The sequence below is a fragment of the Apodemus sylvaticus genome, chromosome 9 (genome assembly GCF_947179515.1).
Source record: "Apodemus sylvaticus chromosome 9, mApoSyl1.1, whole genome shotgun sequence".
Lineage (NCBI taxonomy): Eukaryota > Metazoa > Chordata > Mammalia > Rodentia > Muridae > Apodemus > Apodemus sylvaticus.
Window position 1 is genome coordinate 67,467,095 of NC_067480.1, and position 25,600 is coordinate 67,492,694.

The window sequence follows — 25,600 nt, forward strand, 5'->3', positions numbered from 1 at the left end:
GACATTTATTTACTAAAGTGGATAGATTTTTGTTCTCTCAGGGCTCAAATAATTTGTTCATTTCTATGTATAAATATGAGAGTCTAATAAGTTCACTATTCTGTAAGTATGACTGAAGAAGGTGATTGAATTAAGTGATTTTTATTGATTAGTTCTTTTTTTAAAACTTTAATTTGAGAAGATAAATAGGATGTGATGAAATATCCTATGGTAACATCTTTTTTAAAACTGTATTTCTTTGCAGTATTAATTACTTTGGATTTCACTGATACATTATGGTAGTCTTTCTTTGATTTAATCATATTAGTAAGGGTTATCTTCATACGTAGGTCATTGTAGAACTATTGGGGAGTGGTAGATAGAAGCTAAGAATTTAAGCAGTGAAGTGGTCACTATTGTTTTAATATTCAGAGCATGGTAACATACGGTCTCATTTAATGAGACAGTGAAAGCTAAAGAAGAGTCTATGATATATTGCATATAATCAGGACTCATTTCTCACTGATGTGAATACTCACCCTTGGCCCATCCTTTCCTGGAACTCCGTCAGCACCTGCACCTCCTGGTTCACCCTGCCAATTAAAAGCAAGTGTCATCAGATAACAACATCCCCAGGAAAAGTCAGCCTAGCATAGGGATCCTCAGGATTTGCTGAGGTTAGAACTGATATTTTGATTGATATTTGTTATAGAACTCTAAGTCAAAATTCACTTAAATCGATAAAAATATTAAAAATAGTTTGTAGTGATGGGACTTCCTTTTAATTGAAGAGCTCTGTTTTATTGTAGAATCAAGATAAAACTATAAGCACCTTTTCACCCTTTGGGCCAGGACTCCCAGGACCTCCTCTCTCCCCTGGCATCCCTTGCAGACCCGGAGAACCAGCAGTACCAGGGGGACCAGGGGGACCAGCAGGGCCCTGCAATAAAGAAGTACATGACAGATGACAAGAAAGCAATTGAAGTGTATCTTCTAACATTTAGGGGAATTAGAAACTACAGTTACCTTTCCTCCCTCAGGGCCAGGGGGTCCAGCTCCACCTCTCAAGCCAGGGCTTCCTGCGACTCCAGGAGGTCCACGTTCCCCAGGGGCTCCAGAATCACCCTATCATTGAAAATATAATGTCCATATTAGAATCACATTGTCAGAAAATAAAAGCACTGGAAATTATGCTCTTTTGATTATGTCTACTAGGTTTAAGTTAGAAATTTTAATGGTTTTGAAAATTTTATGAGTATAAATCTTTGATTTGTTGTTTGAGAACAGGAATCATTTAGAAAGCATAGAGAAACGAAATGTGTATTTGTCCTGATTAAAATAGAAATGTCTGTAAAGTAATTACTGTTATTATTCAGAAAGGTAAAATTTATGCTTCTGCCACCAGGACAGTTCTCTGCAGGGAACCCACGCATCAAATGTATTTCCTTTTGAGTGGCACAGTCTATGGTGCTTATTAATGTTAGAATATTCAAAGGGAGAAAAATTAATGCATTGGAAGTACTTGCAGTTTGCTTATATGGATTAACTAAACATTTGCAATCTCATTTTTCTAAGCAAAGTGCTCTTTAGTTCAATGTACTTTAAAAATTTCCTCTAATCAAGTTGCTCCATAACATGTTAAAAAATGAAAGAAACTACCTTGCCTCCAGGAGCTCCAGGTGCACCGGCTTCACCCTTTGGACCCTAGGAGGTCGACATTATATATGGTAAGCATTCGTCAGTATGCACTGCACAGGTATAAACAACATTGACATCTGTCATGCCTGTATGTTGTGCAATTGTTTAAATCATGAAGCTATGCATCTTAGTTCTGTTGTTTTATATGAAATTTAAACTTTCTGTATGTGACATTATAAGTAACTCTTGTTGGTTTTGTTGTGATTTCTGAGACAGGGTCTCATTCAACTTAAACTCATTTAGCCAAGGATGACCTTGACCTTCTGATAATGCTGCATTCCTCCCCAAAGGAAATGAAAGGCAGGCAGACATTTGATTTATATTCTGCTAGAGGTCTTACCAAGTGTTTTATGCATGCTAGCAAGCACTCTACCAATTGACCCACACAATCAAACCTCAGCTATTAGAACATACAAACTTAATAATAGATAAATGGATTTTTATTTTTTCACTTAGTTGCTCTTTTTAAAAAAAATAATATTCAACTTACTGGTTCACCTGGTTTTCCATTTTCTCCTGGAGGACCACTGGTACCGGGTATGCCCTATAAATAAACAGAATTACATTGTGTGTGATCATGTCAAACACCTATGTGTTTGGTAAAACCTATGTGAAAGGTTTTATAGGTAAATGTATTTTTCCAGATAGTTAATGACATGATTTTCATGATTTTAAGGTACAAATGTTTGCATTCTTCAATCCAGTGACAGATAGAGGATATTTATACCTTAGAAACCTATGCTCACATCTGTATTTTTTGTTTTCTATGTACACAGATGAGCTGACAGATAAGAACAGATGAATTTAGCTATATGAGTTTTTATTATAATAGAAAAGTATGTGCATGTAGAACTTTAGGAGTTCAAATCAGTTTTTATAAGTTTATATGTGCATTCTAGAATACCAATAGAAGAAAACTACTATTAATGTTTTATTTCAGGATGGAAGAAAAACTTAAAAATTAAGTTTCAGATGAACATGTAACCTGCTCATAAAATTTTGACTTATATTTATGCAATAAAAATAGGTATAAAAAGGAAATATGGACTTTTCTGTTCAAAACTAATAACATTTGAAGAATAAGCTCTTACTTGTAATCCTTGTGGACCAGGGGGGCCAGAGTCTCCTTTGTCACCAGATGGGCCCTATATTCAGAAGCACAATTATATACTCCATTGTAAAATTGTCATTTGTTAGTCTGCAGTGCACTTCTCAGCAGGCCTATTGCTTACTTTAAAAGGTAAGAATATTAAGATTAAGGAAATCTTGGTCTATAGAAGATATTCAAGCATATTAATACAACATATAATTAATGCCAACATTTAACTTGATAATAAAATATGAAAGTCTAGTAACTGCTTTGTGAAATATTATGGCAGAGTGATAGAGATACCATACTTTCTAAACTCTTGACCTTGTTCTATCTCCACCCTACCTCTATCTTAATTATATGAATACTTACAGTAGGTCCTGGGGGACCCTGAGGTCCAGTCTCCCCGTTCTTTCCAGCAGGACCCTACAAAAATGACAGTCAGGAAAACAGAATGAATACACATAACAAGGAAGTATTGAGACTGAAGAGGACTGAAATGATTAGAAAGCCTGAAATAGAAAGGCACATACTGGAAGGCCAGGTCCTCCGGGGCCACCCCGTTCTCCATTCTTGCCAGGTGCACCCTAAAGAAAAAAATCAAGGGTTTACATACTCAAACACAATTCATTTATCAAAGTCCAAACCCCATTTTTTGATCCTGCTACACATGCGAAGCCGCACACATACACACACCCATTGCCAATTGTATAATTGTCTCTATTCTTACATGCCACTCAATTGTCACATATTCTTTCGTGCTTAGAGGAGAGGCTAAGTACTGGGTGTTTTTGCATTTTCATATAGAGGTTAAAGACTATTCATCTGTGAAATATTTATTGACGAAAGTAATTATAGAACTTACATCATTTCCTTTAGGACCAGGGAAACCCATGACACCAGGCTGACCTCTTGGGCCAGATGGGCCAGGAGGACCAGGGCGACCACTTTCTCCTTGACTTCCCTAGTAAGAAAAACAACAGGACTTGGTGAATAAATAATTTAATTATAATATACATACATATACACACACTCAAATCTGGCCATCGTGTGCTTTCCATTTTTTTAACTGGGTAGTTAAAAGAAATATCATAATTGTACATACAGGAGGTCCTGGTTTTCCATCATTGCCTGGTCCACCTGGACTTCCGGGCATACCCTAAATGAGAAATATAGCAGTCAGGTGACTTAAAATCTGAAAGTACAACATACTTAACTTTGAGATTCCAGTGTTTGTATGTATCTTTGTAAATGTACTCTCTATTTTCTGTTTAAAAACTTATCCTGGTTGAATATTTTATTTTATTTTCTTCCTTAATCTGTCTTGACCCATATTTTCTTAAAGGAATTTGGTCTGTTTTCTTTTAGACTTTTGGTTGAAGTTGTCTTTAACCTGTTATTATTTGTATTGTCTTTCTTCTTACTACATCACAGCATTATTCAAACACATGTGTCTCCTTACCCGTAACCCTTGAACTCCAGGGGCTCCATCTCGGCCAGGTTCTCCAGCCACTCCTCTGGGCCCCGCAGGACCTGGGCCACCACGCTCTCCAGCAGGACCCTAAGTTGTGAGATAATAAATCTTAAAGCTTTTTGATTGACTTAGACATTGACAATACTTAATCTGAAACTTTTGGAGTTTTTGGCCTCTCAAGGATAGTTTGTGTGTTGCAGAGTTCTGCTCAGTACAAATCATCTGTTTTAGTTGGGTTTTCATCTTGAAGAAAAATTGAGGGAACTATGATGAATATTCCATGCTCACGATCAACATTATCAATTGGACTTATCTCTTATTTGCACTTAATTAAGGAAATTTAATGATTAGAAGTTCCTTTGGAGCTTCCACCCTATGTGCTGATAATTTCTATGATTCTTGCAATGACCCCAAGGTTAGTGACTTCTCACTCATGACATGACATACAGGTGGCTTTAGTTCATCACATAGCCATGGAAGTATCAAAGTAGGAGCAAAGCCACAAGATGATGATTTGTATTTTATTATCCTGATACATTTCCTTCAGATATTTATTCTCCCATTAATGGTAAAACATATGAAAGAAATACCTATTTGCAGTAATGGCATTTAGGAGCTGAAGTATTTACCTTTTCTCCTGGGATGCCATTTGGCCCTGCAGGTCCTCGGAAGCCAGGAGCACCCTGGAAACAACCACAATTAAATATTTCAGTTTAAAAGATTAAAACCTGTTGATACTTCATAGATTGCAATATAGTTATTCTTGTATTACTAAGTTCTTTAAATGGGAACTAATTTAGTGGTAGAGCATTGCCACAAGACAGGTCATGGGATCAGTTTCCAGCACTGAAAAAATAAAACAAAAGACAAACCAAAAACTTCTAAACAGTGAAATATACTGAATCACAGGAAAACCAATCAACCAACCTTGTTTAAAACTCAGATTTTAAGTTTAACTAGACAGGCCAAGAAAAGCACTGGAGAGAAGGGCAGAGTTGTTCACACTTTATATCCCTTGTTAACACCTTTAATCTCTAAATTTGTTAGGAGAATCCCTAAATTTGCAGCCAGCCTGTAGTGAGTCATTGCGTAAAGCAATTCACTATCACAAGCTTTTGTGGTCTCTTAGACTGTTGTGGTGGTTCATACCTCTAACCGAAGTGCTAGGGGGAGCTAAGGCAGGAGGATTGCTATGAGTTTTTGAATAGCTGTGGCTACAGAGTAAAGGCCAAGCCAGCCTAGTCTATAAGTAAGACCCTGTTTTCAATAAACAGCAAAATATTATCAAAGGTTACTCTGTTTCAATAGTGAAGCTGGTAAAACTGAAACCTACCCTTTCTCCTGCGGCTCCAGGAAGTCCGTTTGCACCAGGTTCTCCAGGTGATCCATCTTTGCCATCTTCGCCCTTAGGTCCTGGAATTCCTGGGGAACCAGCTTCACCCTAGTGACATAAAGAATTGTGGCTAGATTTCATTGAGAAACTAACTCCTTACTTTCTCATCTCTGCTGTCTTCTGAGTAGCGAAGTCCTGTTGGCTTAGTACTGACCCGTTCACCGCGAGCTCCTGGCTCTCCCTTTGCACCGTTCTTGCCGGGTTCTCCCTAAAATGAAACAAAATCTCCATGTAAAAATAACAAGGATTTGACTCACAAAATCATAATTAGCGAGACAGGATACAGCTAGAGCGAGAGTTTTGTAAATTAAACTGAGAAGGAGCAAAAGGAATGCCAATATTTTGGTGTAAGAATTAAACATAAACTTCCAGGCATTCAAGGAGAGACAAACTTACTGAAGGACCTCGTTGTCCGGGCACACCATTAGTTCCTGCTGGTCCAGGGGGCCCCCTAGCTCCTAGTAGTCCAGGGGCTCCAGGAATGCCAGCTGGACCCTAAAACAACACAAACGCTATCATTAGTCGAGGTCGGGCCTTTGTTTCTACTCTCTGGCTTAAATAATTAATTCTGTGTGAGGATGAGCGGAGGGTGAGGCCGCTTACCATTTCACCTTTTCCACCAGGACTGCCATTATTCCCAGGAGGGCCCTAGGCACACAGGTAAGAGAGCATATTATCAGAAATACCAAGAGCACACGTATTTGGAGTTCTCTGTCAGAATATATTTACTGACAGGTATTATGAATTATAGAGAATATATTATTTCTCCAACAGAAGTAATATATATATATAATTACATGTATATATATATGTATATATATATTATGTATATATATACATGTAATTATAAAAAATACAAGAAAAAGAGAATTTTAGTTTTGTTTATTTTCTGCTTGGTGGTTCGTGTAAGCAACCTGCACGGATGGACTAAGCCTAGCAGTTTGGCTTCTCCTATGCTACTTACAGGAGGTCCTTGAGCACCAGCATGTCCCTGCGGTCCAGGTTCCCCTCTTTGTCCTGGAGATCCATTTGAGCCAGGGGACCCTGCAGGTCCAACTTCACCCTAAAGAGACAAATTCCATCACATCAGTTTTCCTTTCCACTTTTAATAAGCCTTCAGCTCCGTTTAAACTCATTTCCCTAAAGCTGTATTACTACAGTTATATACTGCAATTAAAACAAAGAATTATTAATCATAAGAACAAAGGACAAAAGTAAATATGGGTCTGCCCACGTTCTAGGTGTTCCCCAGAAAAGACGTTGGAAAAAGTTGAAGCCTCAAAGAGATATCAGGATGGTAGAATGCTAATGAGACTATATTATGCATCATATATATTATATATCATATACTACATATGCATAAACACATATGTATGAGAGAGAGAATAGAGACTAGATTGGGGCTTTAAAAAGTTCTCTGTGGATGAAAATACACATTTGATTATTTTTTACTGGTCAATTTTGAGAAGCAATCCAATGATTTTTTTGTCTATATTTTCACATTCTTCTAAAGAACCATATGCTTACTTTAGCACCAGGGGATCCAGGGAATCCTGCAGTTCCAGGAGGACCAGGAGGACCCTAAAAACAATGTACAATTTTTCACATAATGAAAGCTGTATAAGTTAAGAAAAGGATTAAATCTTAAGTTAGAACACCAGCATTCCTATCCACTTTTTCCTAAAAGTGACTTACGGGATACTTACCTCTGAGCTTTTGTACTATTTACCTCATAGAGATAATATCAAAATCTATTTTTTATTTATCTTAATTGACATGTACAATATTGGATATTAAACACAAGTGCCATACACATGACAGCAAATGACTGAAAATCATGGGCATGGCTGGGAGGAGGTATAGTTTATAGGGTCAGTATCACTGTGAATTGCATTTTGATAGTTACTATCTAGTATGACACCTACAAATTGTTTCCATTTTCAAGGTTAAAAATAATCATCTAGAAGCAATATGGATTTGCTATATAACAATATAATATAATGCAGTATAATATAATGTGTAATTCACAATTTCTAAGCACTGTAAAACAAAGCAAGATTGGATGCAGTTACTCACTGGTTGTCCGTCACTGCCCCTAGCACCATCATTGCCTCGAGCACCCTACAAGGAGAAGTTTGTCTCAATATTTTCTTATGAAATAACCTCATGAAAGATTAATTAAAAGTAACATTAGACTACGATTCAAGATCAATTAAACTGAATTTTTCTCAAATATATTATAGAAAGTAAAGTTTGTCTCAAACATTTTCTTTGTTACAAAAGTTTAGTTACAAGTAACATAACTACAAGTTCAGTTGAGTTGAATTTGCCTCAGATATATTTTAATAAATATATATAATATATTTAATATATTCACTTACTCATCACACATTTTTAGAGTCAGTGTTAGAATGTTGAGGCACCACATTAGTGGCATGTGTCGGGACTAGATTGTGGGCTTTTAGAATTGAACATGAATATGTGTCTCTAATGAATATATGAAACTAACACCCTAACAGCAATCTAAATTATGACTAGAGAGAGCATCTGCAAGACATTCTTTTCTATATCATTATATCCTAAGTTTGACTGGGCTCAATTTTAGTACAGTTTTTCATTAAAGACAACTCCTACTTTCATCTGGGTATGCTATGCCAATACTCACTGCGGCTCCAGGAAGGCCTGGCCGTCCTCGCTCACCAGGAGCTCCTCTGGGACCCTATAACCAAAATTGAAAGTACAGTCTTATTGTAAATGTGACATGTGTGAGAACAGCTAGAAAGGAGAAAGGTTAATACTAATATTGATAATCACATGAAAGGAAACATAATTACCATGGGGCCAGGAGCTCCGTTGTCTCCCGGGAGACCATTTTCACCCTAGGGATATGCAAAATGTTACTATTTTGTGCAACAGACACCTTGGCATTACTAACATTGTATCACAGAAAATACTAAGAAAAAATGTGTAGTTTAGTAATATCAATTTGCTGAATGAATTTGATTTTAATTACCAGATATTTAAGTTCTTTCATTTTAATACACAAGGGCTAAACATTTTATTAGACACAATGAAATATGCAAACATTTTATGCCAGATTCTTTGTTATTAGCTTTCATGGAAGATTTAATATTTACATATAGCTAAACATTGGCTATGTAAAAAGAACAGTTGTAAGACAAAGTTAGGTCCCATAAGATAAATCTTAACACAGTTCCAGACTCGAAAGGAGTTTACGCGTGAACAGAGTGTGCTGAAATTACCTTCAATCCAGGAGCACCTGTTTCTCCCTTTTCTCCATTGCGTCCATCAAAGCCCTAGAAATATTTTTAAAAAATTATTAATATTTGTTAACAACTCTGTGTAGTTGGTAAATTTTACATTGAATTGTCATTACTATTTTTATTATATTTGGCTACCTGTAATGATATTTAAGTCATGTAAAGTGTTTTGAACTGATGGAGACATTTGTCATAGTATTATAAAAGAAGTAAAGCTAATGAGAATGTTCAGCTTAGTACAATTAAAAGTTGCCTTAAGTATAGGAGAATAACACCTAGTTTGGTGGATGTTGTTCTTAGGCTGATAGATTTTGGATGGATTGACTTTACCTAACGTTTGTTAAAACTAAAAGTTCTTAGTCCATTTATAAATTATACCTAAATTCATGAATACAGGTTTAGGATTAGGGTCACTTACCCTGTGCCCTTTCATACCAGGGAATCCAGGCATGCCAGCTGGGCCTTTGATACCCTAAAAGTAATGAATGGGAAAATGTTAACTCTCATTCAAATCAACATTGAATGATAAAATGCATTTTATTTTGATGTTTATTTCAATTTGATTATTTGGGGTTTTTTTGGAGTTAAGATTAAAATACTGTGACTGTTCTAGGTAGATTATTTACTGAAGACTTACTGGGGGTCCAGGCAGTCCACGCTCTCCAGGGCGTCCGGGTCTTCCTGATTCTCCCTAGGCAGAGAAAGAAAGAATATATATGGGATTATATAGGGGGAAATGTGGAACAGAGAGTAATCTGGTAGGACTGAGCATATAGTTGTGAGATCATATTTTTTCAATTATTTATTTATTTAAGACACACTCTCCCTAGGTAACCCTGGCTAGTGCTGTACTCCTGAACCTTCCAGCCACATCTCTAGAGTGCTCACATAACAGGTGAGTGTCACCTGCTCAGTGTAACATCAGTTTTCACAATAGAAGGACTGAGGGAGGCTTCTCCCACCTTTGCATAAACCTATGAAGAAATAGTACAAATGTCTCACATTTCTGAATTGTTCAGATCTTTCCCAAATCAGTAAAAAGAATTTACCATTGGAAGCTAAGTAAGGAACAAGGGAGAATATTTAACATTTATAAATTTATGTTTATAGAGACGTGATATTAATATATTGAGTCTATGTGTCAGAATATAAAGAAAAAAACCTGGAATGAAAATAAAGTGGATCTGAGGCTTCTATTAGTTTAGAACTTATCAAATGATATATAACTCTGTTAGTACAACTCAGAGGTTACTACTCAAATGCAATGATAATATCCTGAAAAGTAAAAAAAAACAGCCATCTCCTCACATGGTGATTCAGAGATACAATACATTTTACAAGATTTCTAATGAAGATTTCAGTAAGAGAATGTGACTCTCCATCAAATTATCCTAGAAGTAATAAGAAGTACTAATCAGTGCTAGACATAACCATTAAGAAAGGTACTTGAAGCTAAGACATCCAGTTTTAAATGCTGTGGGAATCCTCCCAGCCTCTAATATGAGCTAAAATGTTTGTTGGTACACTTTTTTTGAAAAGGGTTTGCATTTCTATGATTCCTCTGTAGTGGATGCATTTAAGGTAGTTTTTGAATGTTGCTATATTTCTAATCAACTTATAGTTACTTACATCCTTTCCAGCAGGACCAGATGGACCAATAGCACCAGGAGGTCCTGGAGGGCCCTGAAATAAGAAAACAGAAACAGAAATAATGAATATTTTGTGTACATTTTGTTGTTGTATGATATATGCATTCTGAAAGCAAATGTATCTTTGAAACACTCCTCTGTTCTCATCATGAAAATTACTCTGAATTAATATTATACCTTTATTATTTTTAAGTTTTAGTGTTGATTAAATTTTAGTGAAATATTTAAATATCATTTATCTATGTCATACTAAATATGTATATTTGTATTTGTATTTCTACATTTTGAGATATTGACTATATAAAAATATAAAAACATTCCTCAACATTTCAAAATATTGTGTTAAAATAACATTATGGCCAGGCGGTGGTGGCTCACGCCTTTAATCCCAGCACTTGGGAGGCAGAGGCAGACAGATTTCTGAGTTCCAGACCAGCCTGGTCTACAGAGTGAGTTCCAGGACAGCCAGGGCTATACAGAAAAAACATGTTTCGAAAAAAAAACAAAAACAAAAACAAACAAAAAACCCATTTATTTTACTTTTGGATACTTATATGGCATATTATTCTGGGATATTCTTATCTTTCTGCTCTATGCAGATGGATGTATATATGTAGACACCATGGTAGAATACATATAAAATAAATCTACAGAAAAATTAGACATGTATTTTATAGAGAGGAAATTTTGATATGTCTGGGAAATGAATGGTTTTGTTGGCTAACCAGTCAAGAATCTCTAAGATCTTTGCGTTTACCTCATACTTCACAAAAAAAGCTAAATTGTCATAGAAAAACTCAAGAACATGTGCAATCTACACTCTAGATGAACCCATGGTGACTTAGAAACTGATGATAGAATTCATGTGAGAAATGAATTTTCAATGTGTTCAGTAATACTTAAGTGTTACTTACTGCAGGACCAGCTTGACCAGGTTCACCAGGGGGACCTTGGTATCCAGGAGAACCCTAAAATAGAACAATATTGTAAATATATTTAGAGTAACAAGAGCTTCACATGAGTAAATTACATCTGGATTATTATAAGAAGTCATGATTAGTGAATGTAAGTAGTAATTTTATTATATTTTATGATGTTTTAATAGGTTTTCAGGATTGGACTAAAGTTAGTACATTCAATTAGTTTTATTTTATTTCACAGAAATTGAGTGGTTATGAACTCCAAGGCCTGTTATATACAAATGTAATATGTATTTTAATTTTACCAAAGTTTTAATTTCTAATAATTGTTGGGGAGTGAATTGTTTATTTTCAGGGATTATGAATGCTTGAAATAGCTGAATTACATCCATAACTATGTTAGCTTGCTTCACATATTCATGAAGAAGAAAACACCAGAAGGAATATTACTTACAGGAGATCCAGGGTGTCCAGAAGAGCCAGGGGGTCCTGGAGGGCCTGGTGGACCCTGGAATGTAAATTTGAATGATAAACAAACACAGTAGATAAACTCCCACATTGCAGAGTGATGTCTATTCACACATAATACAAATATGTATTAGAATATAAACAACTTCATATCTTGTTATCTGATAATATACTTGAATATGTTTAGTTCTGAGACATTTTCAATAGATTTTTACATGAAAACTTTACTTCAAATGAAATTAGAGAGACAATCTAGATTTCCAATCATTGTTAAATATGTTAGCCTTAACACTTAAGAAAGGGAATTCAGTGAAAGTCAGTATAAAATGTGATGATATTTATAATATATCTCTAGGTTATAAACAATGTTTTTGGCTAACCATGTTGGGAAAATATCTTTATACTGTAGATCATATGATGCAAGTTTCTAAAATAACCATGCCAGTCAACTCCAAACCTCATAGCTATATTGATATACCACAGTCATGTTGATGTAAAGATTTAGATTTAAATATGAATCATTATGCTTGAGGCACTCACAACTTAAAACACATTGATCTAGACATTATTCACAAATTCACACTAACCTAGAAAAACAGATTTATATTATTCTTATATTCTGATAACAAAATTTTAAGTTACTTTTAGGTTATCTTTCTGAAATGTCAATAAATTTTAGTTTTATTTGGTTGTGTTAATCTTATAGAGGGGGATTTATAACCTGAGTGTAATAATATCCAATATTCACAAAGTAGTTGAATCTCCATATAATTTTCAAATAGTTTTAAGAATCATATCAAAAATTATAGAAAATATGAACATATATTTCAATTCCTTTTATGCCAATTACAACACTTTTTTATAGGTACTTTGGATCTACTGATAAAAGTTTTTTCTTTAATTTGAAGAGTCACAAATACGTTGCCATATTGTGTTTATTAATACTAATCTTTCTGTTACATGCAGTGAATTATAGGCTTCAATACTCTTGTACTTCCTGAGAGCTATTCCAAAGCAAAAGACACCAAATAGATGACTTCAAATCCAGCTTTTGGTCTTTTTGTTCTTTTCTATTATTAAAATTCTAGGCCATTTAGAAAGTTTTGAAAGTCCTTTACTTTCAAGGTGGATTAGCATTGCTTAATGTAGTAGAACATAAAAGATCAATACATTCTAAAGATATTAATACTGGATTTAAAACTTGAAAGAAAAATGGACTGTGATATTGAACATTCATGACTCAAACTCCATTTAGAATATAAAAGTCACTGAACAAGATCAAAAGAAGATGCATCTTAGATGAGAAGATGCAAAGTAGAAGAAATCCCTAACAAAACTACGTTCAGTTAGACAGTAGATGAGAAAAGTATGGACCAGAGGATGGCTGTGGGAAAGGATCTGCAGCAGGAAGCAGCAACATGGAATGACATAGAACACCACAGGGAAGGAATGAGTTAGGATAGAAGAATCATCGATAGGTTGCTGTTTTCTCTTCCAGTCATGGTAGTCAATGGTCATTTTTATAAAATTGCATGATAATATTGTGTTTCTAGAAGAAACAAAGGCAATGTAATACTTCAAAATGCCTAGAAACTTTTGTACTTACAGCCGGCCCAGGATAGCCACCCATTCCTCCTACTCCAGACTTGACATCATATGAATCGAATTGGGGAGAATAATTCTGCAGCAAAAGGGTCAAGTACATAGATTAAACACATTAATATAATGATTATAGTTATTTTCCAAAGCATTTGTGGTTAGTGCATGCAATATGTACTGTTTGCTGATATTTCTGCCTGCTATATGTGATATGTATATCTTGCTTATTCTGTCTTTTTAAGACTTTAAATATTAGACCCACTGCAGACATGTTTGCTTGTATAATGTATGGAGATTTTAACCAACTGTATTAAATAAAAACTGTCCTTTCAATTTGGCCTCAAATGCTATTACTGAAACCATTATTTCTACACAATTGCAGCATTATACACAGAATCATGAAATATTTGAGAACAAAATAACTTTGAAGTCACAAAATCCAAGTTTCTAATCTCCAACTAAGTTTAGTTGGGTGATAAAATTATTTTTCAAGAAGTCAATAAAATTATGTGTGTGTGTGTGTGTGTGTGTGTATCATCTGATTTAATGTAATAAAATATAATAAAAGCCGAAACCCCAAACAGTCATGAATCATTGTAAACAAGAAGACAAATCAGAAAGACTCAGAGCTTGCTTTGAGTTCTAGGGCTTGCTAGGCTCTATTTGATTTCTAGGATGCTCCTTGCTGCTGAATTTTTTTGGAAATAAGCTTTTATAAATCATACATATTGGTTTGTATAGTTTTCTAAGTTCATTTAAACCCACACAGCAGAATTTTGCAATAATTGTATTGTTGGCTATTTATTTTATTTCCAGACTGATTGGTTGCCCTGACGCAGAAGGAAAAAAGATGTGCATTGATGTCTGAACAGAAGCATGGGCAACTCTGTTTATATGAATCTAACAGGCAGTTTTTTGGAGCTGCTAACTGTTTAGTGCCTAACTTGGAAAGTCTTTGTCATTGGTGCTAGGATAGAATTAGGGAATAGCCTATAATTACTGCATTTTCTAAATACTTTACCTATTTTAGGAAATAATATTCTGTTTATACAACATAGTGTGTGTAACATGTAAATGTTGAGAAATTGGGAAATTTTAAAAGGCTATAGTAGCAATAATATTACATGGGGACAGTGGAATACTTTTAAGGCTCTTAGCATATAGAAACACTAAGTTAGGGTTTGATGAACATAGAAAACCAGAGGACAGACGTTTGCATTATGAGATAAAATATTGGCCAAAGACAAACTAAACCACTTATAAAGAAAATATTTTAATTCTGTAATTTCTTACCTGGCCACCAGTTGGACATGATTCACAGATTCCAGGGGAGCCAGGAGGACCAGGGAGACCTGGTTGTCCTGGAAGGCCAGGGTCACCATTTCTCCCAGGAATGCCAGGAGGGCCCTAACAAAATAAAGAAAACAAAACAACAAAACATGGAAAATATGAAGTGGTTCAGAATCATTATTAAGAATTTTTTCTATGCTTTATCAAACTAATTATAGGTAAAATGATCTATCCTTGTGCCAAAGTATATTTCAAATTGTCTTATGAATAACTGAAGTTAATTATTTTCTTGACCTACATTTTCTTTTTTAAAAAATCTTAAAAAGGGTTGAAGACTTACAAATTTGGGAAAACTGAATCTTTACATGATCAGTTATAGACTTTTAGTGTGAGTTTGGCATAATTTTCAAATATGTAGGACAGAAGAAAATTCAGAATGATGAAAATTCAATTGGAACAAGGAAAACCAGCCTTTTCTCCAAATGTCATTAGCAACCATTGTCCTTGGGGAAATGTTACTTACTGTATCTCCCTTGGGTCCTTGAGGTCCACGACCATCAGGAAGGGCAGGAGCCTATAACATATAAAGGATTTAGAGATCAACATATGTAAACTGTAGCACAACTTACACCTTAAATTCTTAACTCTGATTATACCCAATCTCTGACTTTCTGTTAAAAGTGACATCATTCATTCGTCCTGGCAACAGACATAGCTTGCATTTCTATCAGGCCTCTGTCTTATAGATGCCATTTATGTGTTTAAATATGATTATTGAAGATGTAGTATTTGAAGAGTTTATATATTCTACAAACTCACAGGTGTAGAAGGTTGTGGGCATATTGGACAACATTCTCCAAATGGGATCTCTGGGTTGGGGCAGTCTAGTGGCTCTTCATCACATATTATGTCATCGCAAAGGACAGATCCTGAGTCACAAACACATATTTGACACGGTTCTGGCTTCCAGACATCTCTAGACTCATAGGCCTGACCAAGGTGGGTACATCCCAATTCATCTGTGGAAAGATAAATGAGAAGATATGACATTTAAAAATATGTTTTGATAAAATGTGCTTTTGTTTTTGGTTATGCAGTAATGACTATTTGCAAAGAAGAATCAAAATGAAGAAGGTTTGGGACAAGCAATTTTCTTCTTTTATTAAGAATAAATTATGTTTCCCCTCTATAATGTCTATATACCAAGATAGTACTTATTAACATAAAATTGGCACATTGCAATTTTCATAAAATCAATTGTTTTAATGTTATTTACATTAAAATGCTTAACACCAGTAGATAACATTAAAAATCTTGTTTATTACTTATGCAGCTGGAAATAAGCACTTTTACCCAATTACTAGTCTATGTTCTAATAGCATATGGGAACATTCAACTAAAAGGATGCCTTTTGTTACTAATTCTGGGACCTTCTGGATTTTATTAACCTACTTCAGAAATCCATGGAAAATTTGAGCTAATCTTGGCAGTATAAACCTCTTCCGTATTGTCCTGGGAGAACTAACAAACCTGATTGTGTATTGAATGTCACTGCTCACTCTGTTGGACATTAGTGGGTCAACACTATATCACATAATGTACTGTATGTCAAACATAGAAAGAATGACTTTTCCAAATGCCCAAAATAAATTGATACTTTAAAACAAATATTGACAATGAATAAGTAAAATTAATAGGTGAAGTATAGTTGATGGCTTGTGTATTTGTGGCTTACTATGGTAAGAGAAATAACTTCAACCAAAATTTTAGACTTGGTTCTTAATTATATATAAGGAATTGAAATTTCAGCAGTCATTTATAGTGAATCAACTTAGGTCATGCCAAAATAAAACGTGGTCTGAATTCTCGAAGCATTAACTGTGAAGTATGGTTAAATACAGCTTGAAAATTACTATGAGAATTTGCCAATAATGAATGAATAAATAATAGGTTTTGAAACATCTGCAAATAATTTTGAACATAAATGATGTCTTGTTGAGTTCTTTTACATTTTCTCAGACAGTAAAACTTTTATTTTCTCATAAGCACAATTGTAATTTAAAATTTCAGATACCCTATTATCATATTTAGATACTTTGAAAAAATCTAAAACTTTACCATTAAGAGAAATTTCAGAACATCTAGTCTGCACAGACTATGCAGTTGCTTCCAATTCTCATTTATGTATGTATGTATGCATGTATGTATGTATGTATGTATGTAATCATCTTATGAAATAGCTCAAGCTTCTCATATGAGTTAAGTCTTTGTCTTTTAATCTTAACTATTTACTGATTTAACAGCCAACCAAAGACAAAACATGAGAGTTCTACTGACATTTTTCAATAGGGAACAAAGATTATGAAGTCAAATCAACCAAACCAAACCAAACCAAACCAAACCAAACCAAACCAAACCAAACCAATCCAAAGCAGTGTTCGGTAGCAAAATTGTCTTAAATCCTCCTGTATCTGTAGCAGACTGTGAGGACAGGACAGATCTTCCCAAGGCCTTAAAGAACACAACTTCATTCTCAGAGATTATAAAAGCTAAATACCAAACTGGTTACCTCTGAGTGATTGATGTAGGGCTGTCTGGGGTGCTGTTTAAAGAAAGAACAAAATCCTAATCCCATTTGTATTTACCTAGAACTGATATTTTGTATTTAAGGAAAAAAATGAAATTAAAGTGCTGAGATGGAAGATTATCAGTGAAATCACTAAAATCTTTGCATGGGTCCCCCTTTCTTAATGTGAATCAAAAATGTATGATACTTTGAATTAGATGGACACATTCTCATTTGATTAGCTTCAACTTCGGATATTCTCTTTGAACATGTGGACATCAAACCACCTGATCTCAACTCGTTGAAAATAATGGTAGATTGTGCAAATGATTCCTTCAGCAATTTATCTTTGCATCAGAAATATCTTTCTACAGTTAATAAAGTGTGTAGGTTATTAAGAGGAACTACTGGCTACTAATGCTAAAGTAAAGATACAATAAAATACATTACAATAAATTTAAAATTATTTTATTATTTCATTATAATTATTAGTAAAATTATTTTTTATTTAAAAATATAATTAAAATAGATTTACAGTCCTCATATTTTAAAAACATAGTATTTTTATATGATCTTGGAATTATTAAAACTTTTCTCTCTTCCATTCTTCTTCCTAAGTACATACCTCATTGAGAATATTCTCACATCAGAAGAATAACGGTGTTTATTATTTGTAAGACTGATATTGACTCATTAAAAGCTTAAATGGATATGTTAAACCTAGGGTTACCTAATGAAACTGTTATTTGGCTTCCTGTTTCTAAGTTTTTCTTAGAAATCATACTGAGTGTTTTTTAAAGTGTGGAGACTTTAGTCTAATGACCAGTGAGGGGATTGTAGTATATCTTTACTTCTTATATTTTAAAAATATTTTTACTTTTCTCTAATTAATATATCAAATTGTAAAAATTCTACACTTTAATGGGGTTTCATGTATTATATTGACACATATAAACAAATACTATGTTTAATCCAGATTAAGCATATTTATCTCTTCAAAAATTTGTAATTTATGGTAAAACCTTTCAGAATTCTTCTACCTAGCTCTTAAAATGCATCACACACTTTTATTGCCAATAGTTGTCCTACTGTGCAATACTATAACAGAATTTTTTAGTGTTATCTAATGGTCAGTTTCATTGGTACCCATTCTGCATAATCCTTAGTTCTTCTGCTGTCCTTTGCCTCTAAAGACCACCATTCTAATCCTAATGTGGCATCATTTTTTGGGGTGAGTTCTTTCTTTTAATCTGTTTAGAACATTTAAAATGATATTGCATGTGTTCTTTTGCTTTAGAAAGTTGTGTTGTTCTCTATAAATAAACTTGGAACGTCTAAAAAAAATAAGAACTAATAACTCTAATTTGTTGCCAAAATTTACCTCATATCCACTTGGAACAAAGATGGCATGCTTGAAACATCAGATTCTGAAAAGTCACAAGTAGATATTGCATCTGAAAACTAGCATTTCCTCTTTCTCTTAGTCATCTTTGCTGAAAAGGGGGTCGAATTTATCACCTCATATGTGACTGTCTACTGTTATCAAAGTAGTATACCAGAAGCTGGGCCTCTGATATATATACGTCATGACCCTGACTTCAGTACCAGCCTGGGAAGCCATTGTAAAGCAGGGAAAGAGGACATTTCCTGGAATGCTCTATGCTTTGCAGCATTTAAAGATAGGACAACACCTGACATTCAGGACTAAGTTAACTCACAATGTCCCTTTCAGTTATTAGGGTCCTGTGTTCACAGAAGCTTTGATAAAAAGGGAAGCTGAATACTTTTGTAAAAATTATTAAATAAAAGACTATCGTATTTTCAATTCTGTACACAGTAATAGAGGAAGCTGCTCAGAGCTGAAGCTGGGATCTTTGCAAGTGCAGGATGTCCTCTGCACTCCTGAGACACCTGTCTAGCATCGGCACAGAGGTGCTGAAGAGACAGTATTTGGAAATAGAAATGAGTTTTATTTTTACGTGTTGTTTTACATGGATGGGTAAATTCTGATCACTCTACTTCCCACAAAGACAACTTCATGAATGATGTTTAGGCATTTCTTTGTTTTATTCTATACAGGCACATGCTTTTTATGTTTCTAAAATTTTTCTACGACTTGATTGATATCTCTTTTGCCAAAATAAAAAACAGATAAATGGAAAATTCAAGTATGTATAATCATCAAACTCATCTATAATATAACCTACCAAATTATGAAAATATTTAATATATTTAATTTATTGTATAGCAACTTTAGTTTTATGCTTTGAGAATGCAGATCTTCATGTAATCTTTTCAATCACTACACAGTATTTTAATTTCTTTCAACATGTCATGGTAGTTGACAATGTTTGGCAAACTAATGCTAGTTCAAGCCTGTGTTCTAGAAACGACTCTTGAGTGGCTGACATCTTGTTGTTTTCTTTCAGATTATGGCTGCCACCCGTAACCCAGGCTAGCCCTAAAACCACATCCTTGCTCTGAGTTTTCAGATTTCTGGGAACATAGGTGCAGGTATGCATCACCGAGGCAGCCTGCTAGGAATGCAAGTGTGCATCCCTAATGTCAAACTGCTGGAAATGCACTTATGTATCACTGCATTAGACTACTGGGAATGCATGTGTGTGCCACTATACCTGTTGCTTTATATCAGTTTTATTATTCCCTTCCTGCATATGAAGGACATTTCAGCTAAATGCTGTCACAATCCTCAATGCACACAAAGAACTTGGGACAAACTAAGTCATAATCCAGGTAAAATAGTTAAAGAAATAAGATTTGAATGCTTTTCTGGATTCTAATACTCCTAACTTCATTATATTTTTTTCTGCTTTCAAGAATAATATAGAATGAAAGAAACCAGTTTCAATACCATGTCCCATATGGTTTGTAAACTCTGTACCCTCACAAGTATGAAGACAATTTTTTTTAAAAGGAATAACAGTGATCTGCAAAATGTCTTTTTTTTCTCTAATCTTAAAATGGGAAGATACCATCTGGAGTTGAATCTTACTGTTTATTTCTCTTGACCTTATGAAAAAGGTTTGTATTTCCAAGGCCACCCTGATGGAATCCAGACCACCACCGAGATGAACGTGCGATTTGGAAGCCAGGCACTGAGACTTGACAAAATCAAAAATAAACTTTCTGCATCAGATACATAGATGTATTTAGGATGGCTAAGGCACTACAATTCAGAAATTATAGTTTCTGCATGATTCACATTTGATAACTTCTAATTTGAGCACAAGTATCCTTTGAATGTTACTTGGGCACTATAAATTCTATGCAACATCATAAAGTGTTCCTGTGAGAAACGTAGTTTGCCTGCCTCTACAATAACAAACACAAGAAAAAAGTCTCAAAATTGTGTTAACTGAAAAAGTCATCTCTCGGTGCTAATTATCAAAGCTAATTGAACTATTAATAAGTTTTGGGTTAATTGTGTTTTTATCTTACTTCTTTGGAGCAATTTTAGTATTTCTCCTGGTTGAACTTTCCATTCTGTTCATTGAGATTGCATTTTAAATTACATTGACCTCAGCCATGGAAAAAGCAAGGCTTTGATTAGTTAATCGGAAAGGAATCCACTTGGGCTGTGTTTTTGTTAGGCATAGACAGAACTCTTAGTGGTTAATGTAACTCTCCAAAGTGCAGCTAACAAATGACTGCTGTGCTGTGCTAGATCAGAGTTTCCACTGCTTTCCTGACAGGCAGTTTCCTCCTTTAAAACTTTTGGATAAAAAAAAAAATACAATGTGGCTTTTTTTTTTCTAAGCATGGAAAATAACAACACTAAGCTTTTAGCCCTAAGAAACAGAATGAAACATTTTATGAGAATTAGCTCACCCACATTGCCAGAAAGTCACAGCGGACCCGAAGCTTCAATGTCTGCCAGGTCCAGCAAAGGCTAGCTTGTCTTTCATCTTCCCAGATCTGACTTGCAAGCAATCCACTTTAATGGCTTCAAGATGGAGCTATCAGTTATTGTCTGTCACAATGTAGACATAGGAACCCTGCACTACAGTCATCCTCAGTGGACACCATAGAACTTCAGTAGGTGGCAGTCTTTTCTGAGTTATCCAGGCCTGGCCTGAGCCAGTAGGTATGAAACAGACGTTTCTAAAAAGGCCCTGCTCTCTTTTAGCATTTACTACATTTCTGGACAAATCCTTTTAAAAAGAAATCCAAAGGCAAGACACCAAAGATTCTTCATTCATTAATAGGCCTTTCCTCTCCACTTCTCCTTCCCAGCATGGTTTCAGAAGATTTGCTCTCTTCTACAATGTTCAACTGGTCCATCCTAGATCTAAATGTGATGCAGGGTCAGTTATAGGCCCTTCACCCTTCGTTCTGAGCACTGTGGAGTGCTGAGGAAATAAAAGGGGTCATGAAGAGAAACACAAAATCTTGAATTGGTAAAACTTTATTTATTTACGATGTACAGTGATACAGAAAGGATGATAATTTCTGGTTAAGTCATTAGCTTATGAGCCTTTTGCTTAAAATGCCAGATTACTCTGTTAAAAATTGAATACTAAATAGAAAAAAGGACTACCATTTTTTAAAAAGCTTTATGAATAAATTTTCTAGAATGGTATGGAACTTGGAACCTCTGTTTTATTTACAAATACTTAAAAAAAGCAAAAGAGTGCAGATGTTTAAGATTTATGCTTTTGCTCTCAAATCATATAACATTTCATTAAATTTCAGTTCCAGTATTAACCATGTCCTTTCCTGTTTTTAAGCTTTACAAACACATGGTTGATTATATGGCTGATATTGAGATATGTACATAATTGTGCATTTTTTCTTGTTAGAAGTAAGGTTACTACAGTGACTTTATAATACATTTCATTCCATTGGTTCTGTGTGGTTAGTAATTGGGACAATATAAACCAGAGAAAATTCAAATGTTAATCTTAGCTATAACTTCCCTTTTTAAACATAATGGGAAATACAACTCAAAAGTATGAAACAAGAATTCATTTTCTCAGTCCATTTACAGTTTTGAAATAAAAAATTACTTCATGATTCACAGTTAATTTTTGTGAAATTATCAACATAGCAAATGTAGAAGCTTAAACTTTAGAAGACATTTAGTTCTTTTGTCCCTGTCTTAAGAAAGCGATATTACTAACATCTATATATGGACCTGTAGTCAGCAAACTGCAAGTAATAAGTGAGAATGGAATTAGCTTATGAGTAGGAGTAATCCATTTAAATGGCACAATGAATTTAGATAACCTATACTTTTTCTTTGGCAGTATTGGAGATTGAAACTAGGGTCTCATATGTTTTGGACAAACTGTCCACCAGTGAACTATATCCTCAGACTTCTGTAAACTTTTCATTTTGAGACAAGAGTTTCACTCCCATTCAGAGGCTCACATTGAACTCAGACAGATTTTCAACTTGTATGCACCTACACTCACCCTCCCAAGTAGCTGGGAATGAAGGTCTGTGTCACCATGTCTAACTGGAAGTGTCTATAATTTTTACATTCATTTTTCAAAAGTCTTACAATATATTACTAGTTTGTGTATTTGTATGTCTGGTAACATTTCATTATCTAATTGTTTTACTTATAAAAGAAATATTTAATTTTTAAAATTCTCTCTCCCTTCTTCTCTCTTTATCTCTCTTCTATATCTCTCTCTTTCACACACACACACACACACACACACACACACACACACACACACACAAACACACAGGGAGGATCCTGTGGCTCAAGAGTCATGTTGGCACTGGTAATGGAAATGGTGTCTTTGTTAGCCACTAGGTGGCATGGTTTAGCACTTAAAAATCCAGCATGCTTAAAAACCACAGGAAATATAAAACAGACCATGTTTTTTCCATAGCTGAAATAAAAGGCATGAATAAAGTAAGACTTGCACAGATTTGTAAGGGGACAAGAATTATTTGTGGAGACATGTTTTATATCCCAGAAAACTCCCATAAGTTATTGTCCAATAACTAGGATTTCTAGAGAATATAGGTGATAACCCCTTTAGAATTCTCTGAATGTCCCCAGTGTGCTGAATATCTGCTTCTTACTGAAGTCTTCCCAAAGTTAATTGTACAGCAGATTTTTTACTAAAAACCTACAAGGAATGTGAAATATATGATTTTAAATCTCCTTTATCCTTCTTGGAGTTTCAAAGACCATAGCACAAAGGTGGAAGCAAATGAGCTTAGGATAATGGTGAGAACCAAACATGCTCTTTTCTTACTGGAGTTAGATTGTGAAGAAACACACTCACTGTGCCAACACTATTTCTCATAGTCGTATAACTGTTAAGAAACTACAGATACTATGCAGATATTTTAATTAATGTCCCAAAGACATAGGTGTTTTTTTTTGTTTTGTTTTGTATTTTAAATAAGATCCTATGATTCTTCGACTAGAAATCAGAATATAAGTTTGGGCTGCTAAGGAATTAGCATTCCTTTGGACCATGTCTTGTATTTCTAGGGAAAGCTTGGGATTGTTACTTCTTCCAGGAGGGCAGGATGGGGGGAGAAAGTGAAAACAGAAAGCTGAAAAGGATTTGACTATCCAAAGAAAAGAAAATGTGAGGTTAGCTGGGGAGGAGAGAGGATGAAAATGAAGATGGGAAGCAGAGGGTGACTCACTGGGAACAGGGAGGGGTGGTGGTGGGGTTGGGGGGAGGGAGGTGGATAAGCCTAGGATGGGGGTGGGGTGATGAGTGAGGAAGAAGAACTGGGAGGGGAGTTTCTAAGGAGCCAAAAGGGGTGGAGAGATAAGGAGAGGGAAAAGATGGAGGGGGGTTGGAAGGGTGGGTTAAGGGGAAGAGAATTAAGAAACAAGAAATCTGGAAGTTCTTTCTCTGTGTATCTATGGACTGAACATAGAGAAATATCATGTATCCCCTTCACCTACTCTTGCATAAATAATTTATGAAAATAATAAAGTGGAAAAATGAATACTTATGAAACACTTGCCAAAATTAAAGGTTTAAAGACAAACATGTGTGATAATGTATAAAAGTAATTGCCAACAACTTCTTTTAGCCACAGATAAGATTGACATCAACACAATTGTTTTGAGGAAAGGGTGCACCCCAATTTTTCATGATGAGGAGGAACATATGCACTTTTAAAAGTATTTAAGTAAATAATGAGACAATTGATTTAATTTGAGGAACAAGAAAATAAAGATCCCTATATTTGGCTACCAACACTATTTCCAGTCAGTCTTTTTGAGCAAAACTTGTATCTTTACCTTGTTTTGGGGAAAGCAAAAATATCCCTGTTGAAACATGTTATCTTCACTAGTGGAACTCCAGCTACACAGAACATGTAGAACATAAAACAACTTTTGGCAAAACACTGAGCACATCGAAAATGTGCAGTCATGGAATGTGATAAAAACAGAAACAATGACATGTTTTAGCAGCCTGGGCTCATTTCTGGAAGGTCTATAGATAATCCACAGTTACAGTTTTACAGAAACACAAAAGAGATTTTACTTATCTTCTAGTATCTTCTTATGGGCTATTCATGCCAGAGACATTTCTAGTACATTATTTTCTTTGAAAAAACAAGGCTAAATATACTATCTTTGCGAAGAGAGCAGTGTACAAAGGAGAACGTGAAATTATTACAAGAGACCAATAAATTCCAGATGTCTTGGGAGCATTCCAAAATGTTCACAATGCAGAAGGGAAGTACTTGAAAACAGTTTTTTAAAAAGGTGTACATGAAATCAAGTTAATTTAAGAACAGTTTTTTCTTTGAGCAACTAGAGAATATTATACATGTACATTTACTTAAAAAAAAAAACAAATATAGAAAACAAAATTAAGGTTAGCAAAACATTCCACAGTCAGAAAGGCTAGACAGGAAATTCTTAGGAGACTGATTTTTTCTCCCTATCTTACTCTTTGTAAGAAGTTAAGGCAAAATTAACCCAGAAAGCCTGTTGAAATCACGACCTACTTACCTACATTGGACTGCTGTGCCAAAACAAGAGTGGGATGAAGAAGGGTGAGAAGAAACCAGGTTCCACTTTGCACAAAGCTCATCATGTCTAAATATCAGACATGAGACTCTTTGTGCAAAGGAGGAGAAAGGAAGAAGCAGCTCAGAGTAGCACCATCAGTTGTTCCCTGCCCTTCAGCACCGGGCCCGTCATAAAACTCAGCCACTCGCTTCCCTCTGCTCTGG

The 25,600-nt window shown here is 34.8% G+C and overlaps 1 protein-coding gene across 1 annotated transcript in view; it reads right to left on the minus strand.

Annotated features, from left to right (window-relative positions):
- Col3a1 (collagen type III alpha 1 chain) overlaps positions 1–25,596 on the minus strand; it is a 36,328-nt gene extending 10,732 nt beyond the window's left edge. Inside the window, exons 1-32 of the mRNA XM_052192505.1 lie at positions 25,377–25,596; positions 15,661–15,860; positions 15,365–15,415; positions 14,845–14,958; positions 13,559–13,633; positions 11,939–11,992; positions 11,479–11,532; positions 10,545–10,598; positions 9,553–9,606; positions 9,334–9,387; positions 8,898–8,951; positions 8,469–8,513; positions 8,300–8,353; positions 7,711–7,755; positions 7,162–7,215; positions 6,599–6,697; positions 6,238–6,282; positions 6,031–6,129; positions 5,789–5,842; positions 5,575–5,682; positions 4,871–4,924; positions 4,230–4,328; positions 3,873–3,926; positions 3,633–3,731; positions 3,301–3,354; positions 3,140–3,193; positions 2,769–2,822; positions 2,168–2,221; positions 1,639–1,683; positions 1,006–1,104; positions 812–919; positions 519–572 (exon numbers count right to left, since the gene is read on the minus strand). Of these exons, the coding sequence (XP_052048465.1) occupies positions 519–572; positions 812–919; positions 1,006–1,104; positions 1,639–1,683; positions 2,168–2,221; positions 2,769–2,822; positions 3,140–3,193; positions 3,301–3,354; positions 3,633–3,731; positions 3,873–3,926; positions 4,230–4,328; positions 4,871–4,924; positions 5,575–5,682; positions 5,789–5,842; positions 6,031–6,129; positions 6,238–6,282; positions 6,599–6,697; positions 7,162–7,215; positions 7,711–7,755; positions 8,300–8,353; positions 8,469–8,513; positions 8,898–8,951; positions 9,334–9,387; positions 9,553–9,606; positions 10,545–10,598; positions 11,479–11,532; positions 11,939–11,992; positions 13,559–13,633; positions 14,845–14,958; positions 15,365–15,415; positions 15,661–15,860; positions 25,377–25,461 (2,280 nt within the window). The 5' untranslated portion in view covers positions 25,462–25,596. The remainder of the gene's footprint in view (positions 1–518; positions 573–811; positions 920–1,005; positions 1,105–1,638; positions 1,684–2,167; positions 2,222–2,768; positions 2,823–3,139; positions 3,194–3,300; positions 3,355–3,632; positions 3,732–3,872; positions 3,927–4,229; positions 4,329–4,870; positions 4,925–5,574; positions 5,683–5,788; positions 5,843–6,030; positions 6,130–6,237; positions 6,283–6,598; positions 6,698–7,161; positions 7,216–7,710; positions 7,756–8,299; positions 8,354–8,468; positions 8,514–8,897; positions 8,952–9,333; positions 9,388–9,552; positions 9,607–10,544; positions 10,599–11,478; positions 11,533–11,938; positions 11,993–13,558; positions 13,634–14,844; positions 14,959–15,364; positions 15,416–15,660; positions 15,861–25,376) is intronic.
- Between the last annotated feature and the right edge of the window lie 4 nt (positions 25,597–25,600).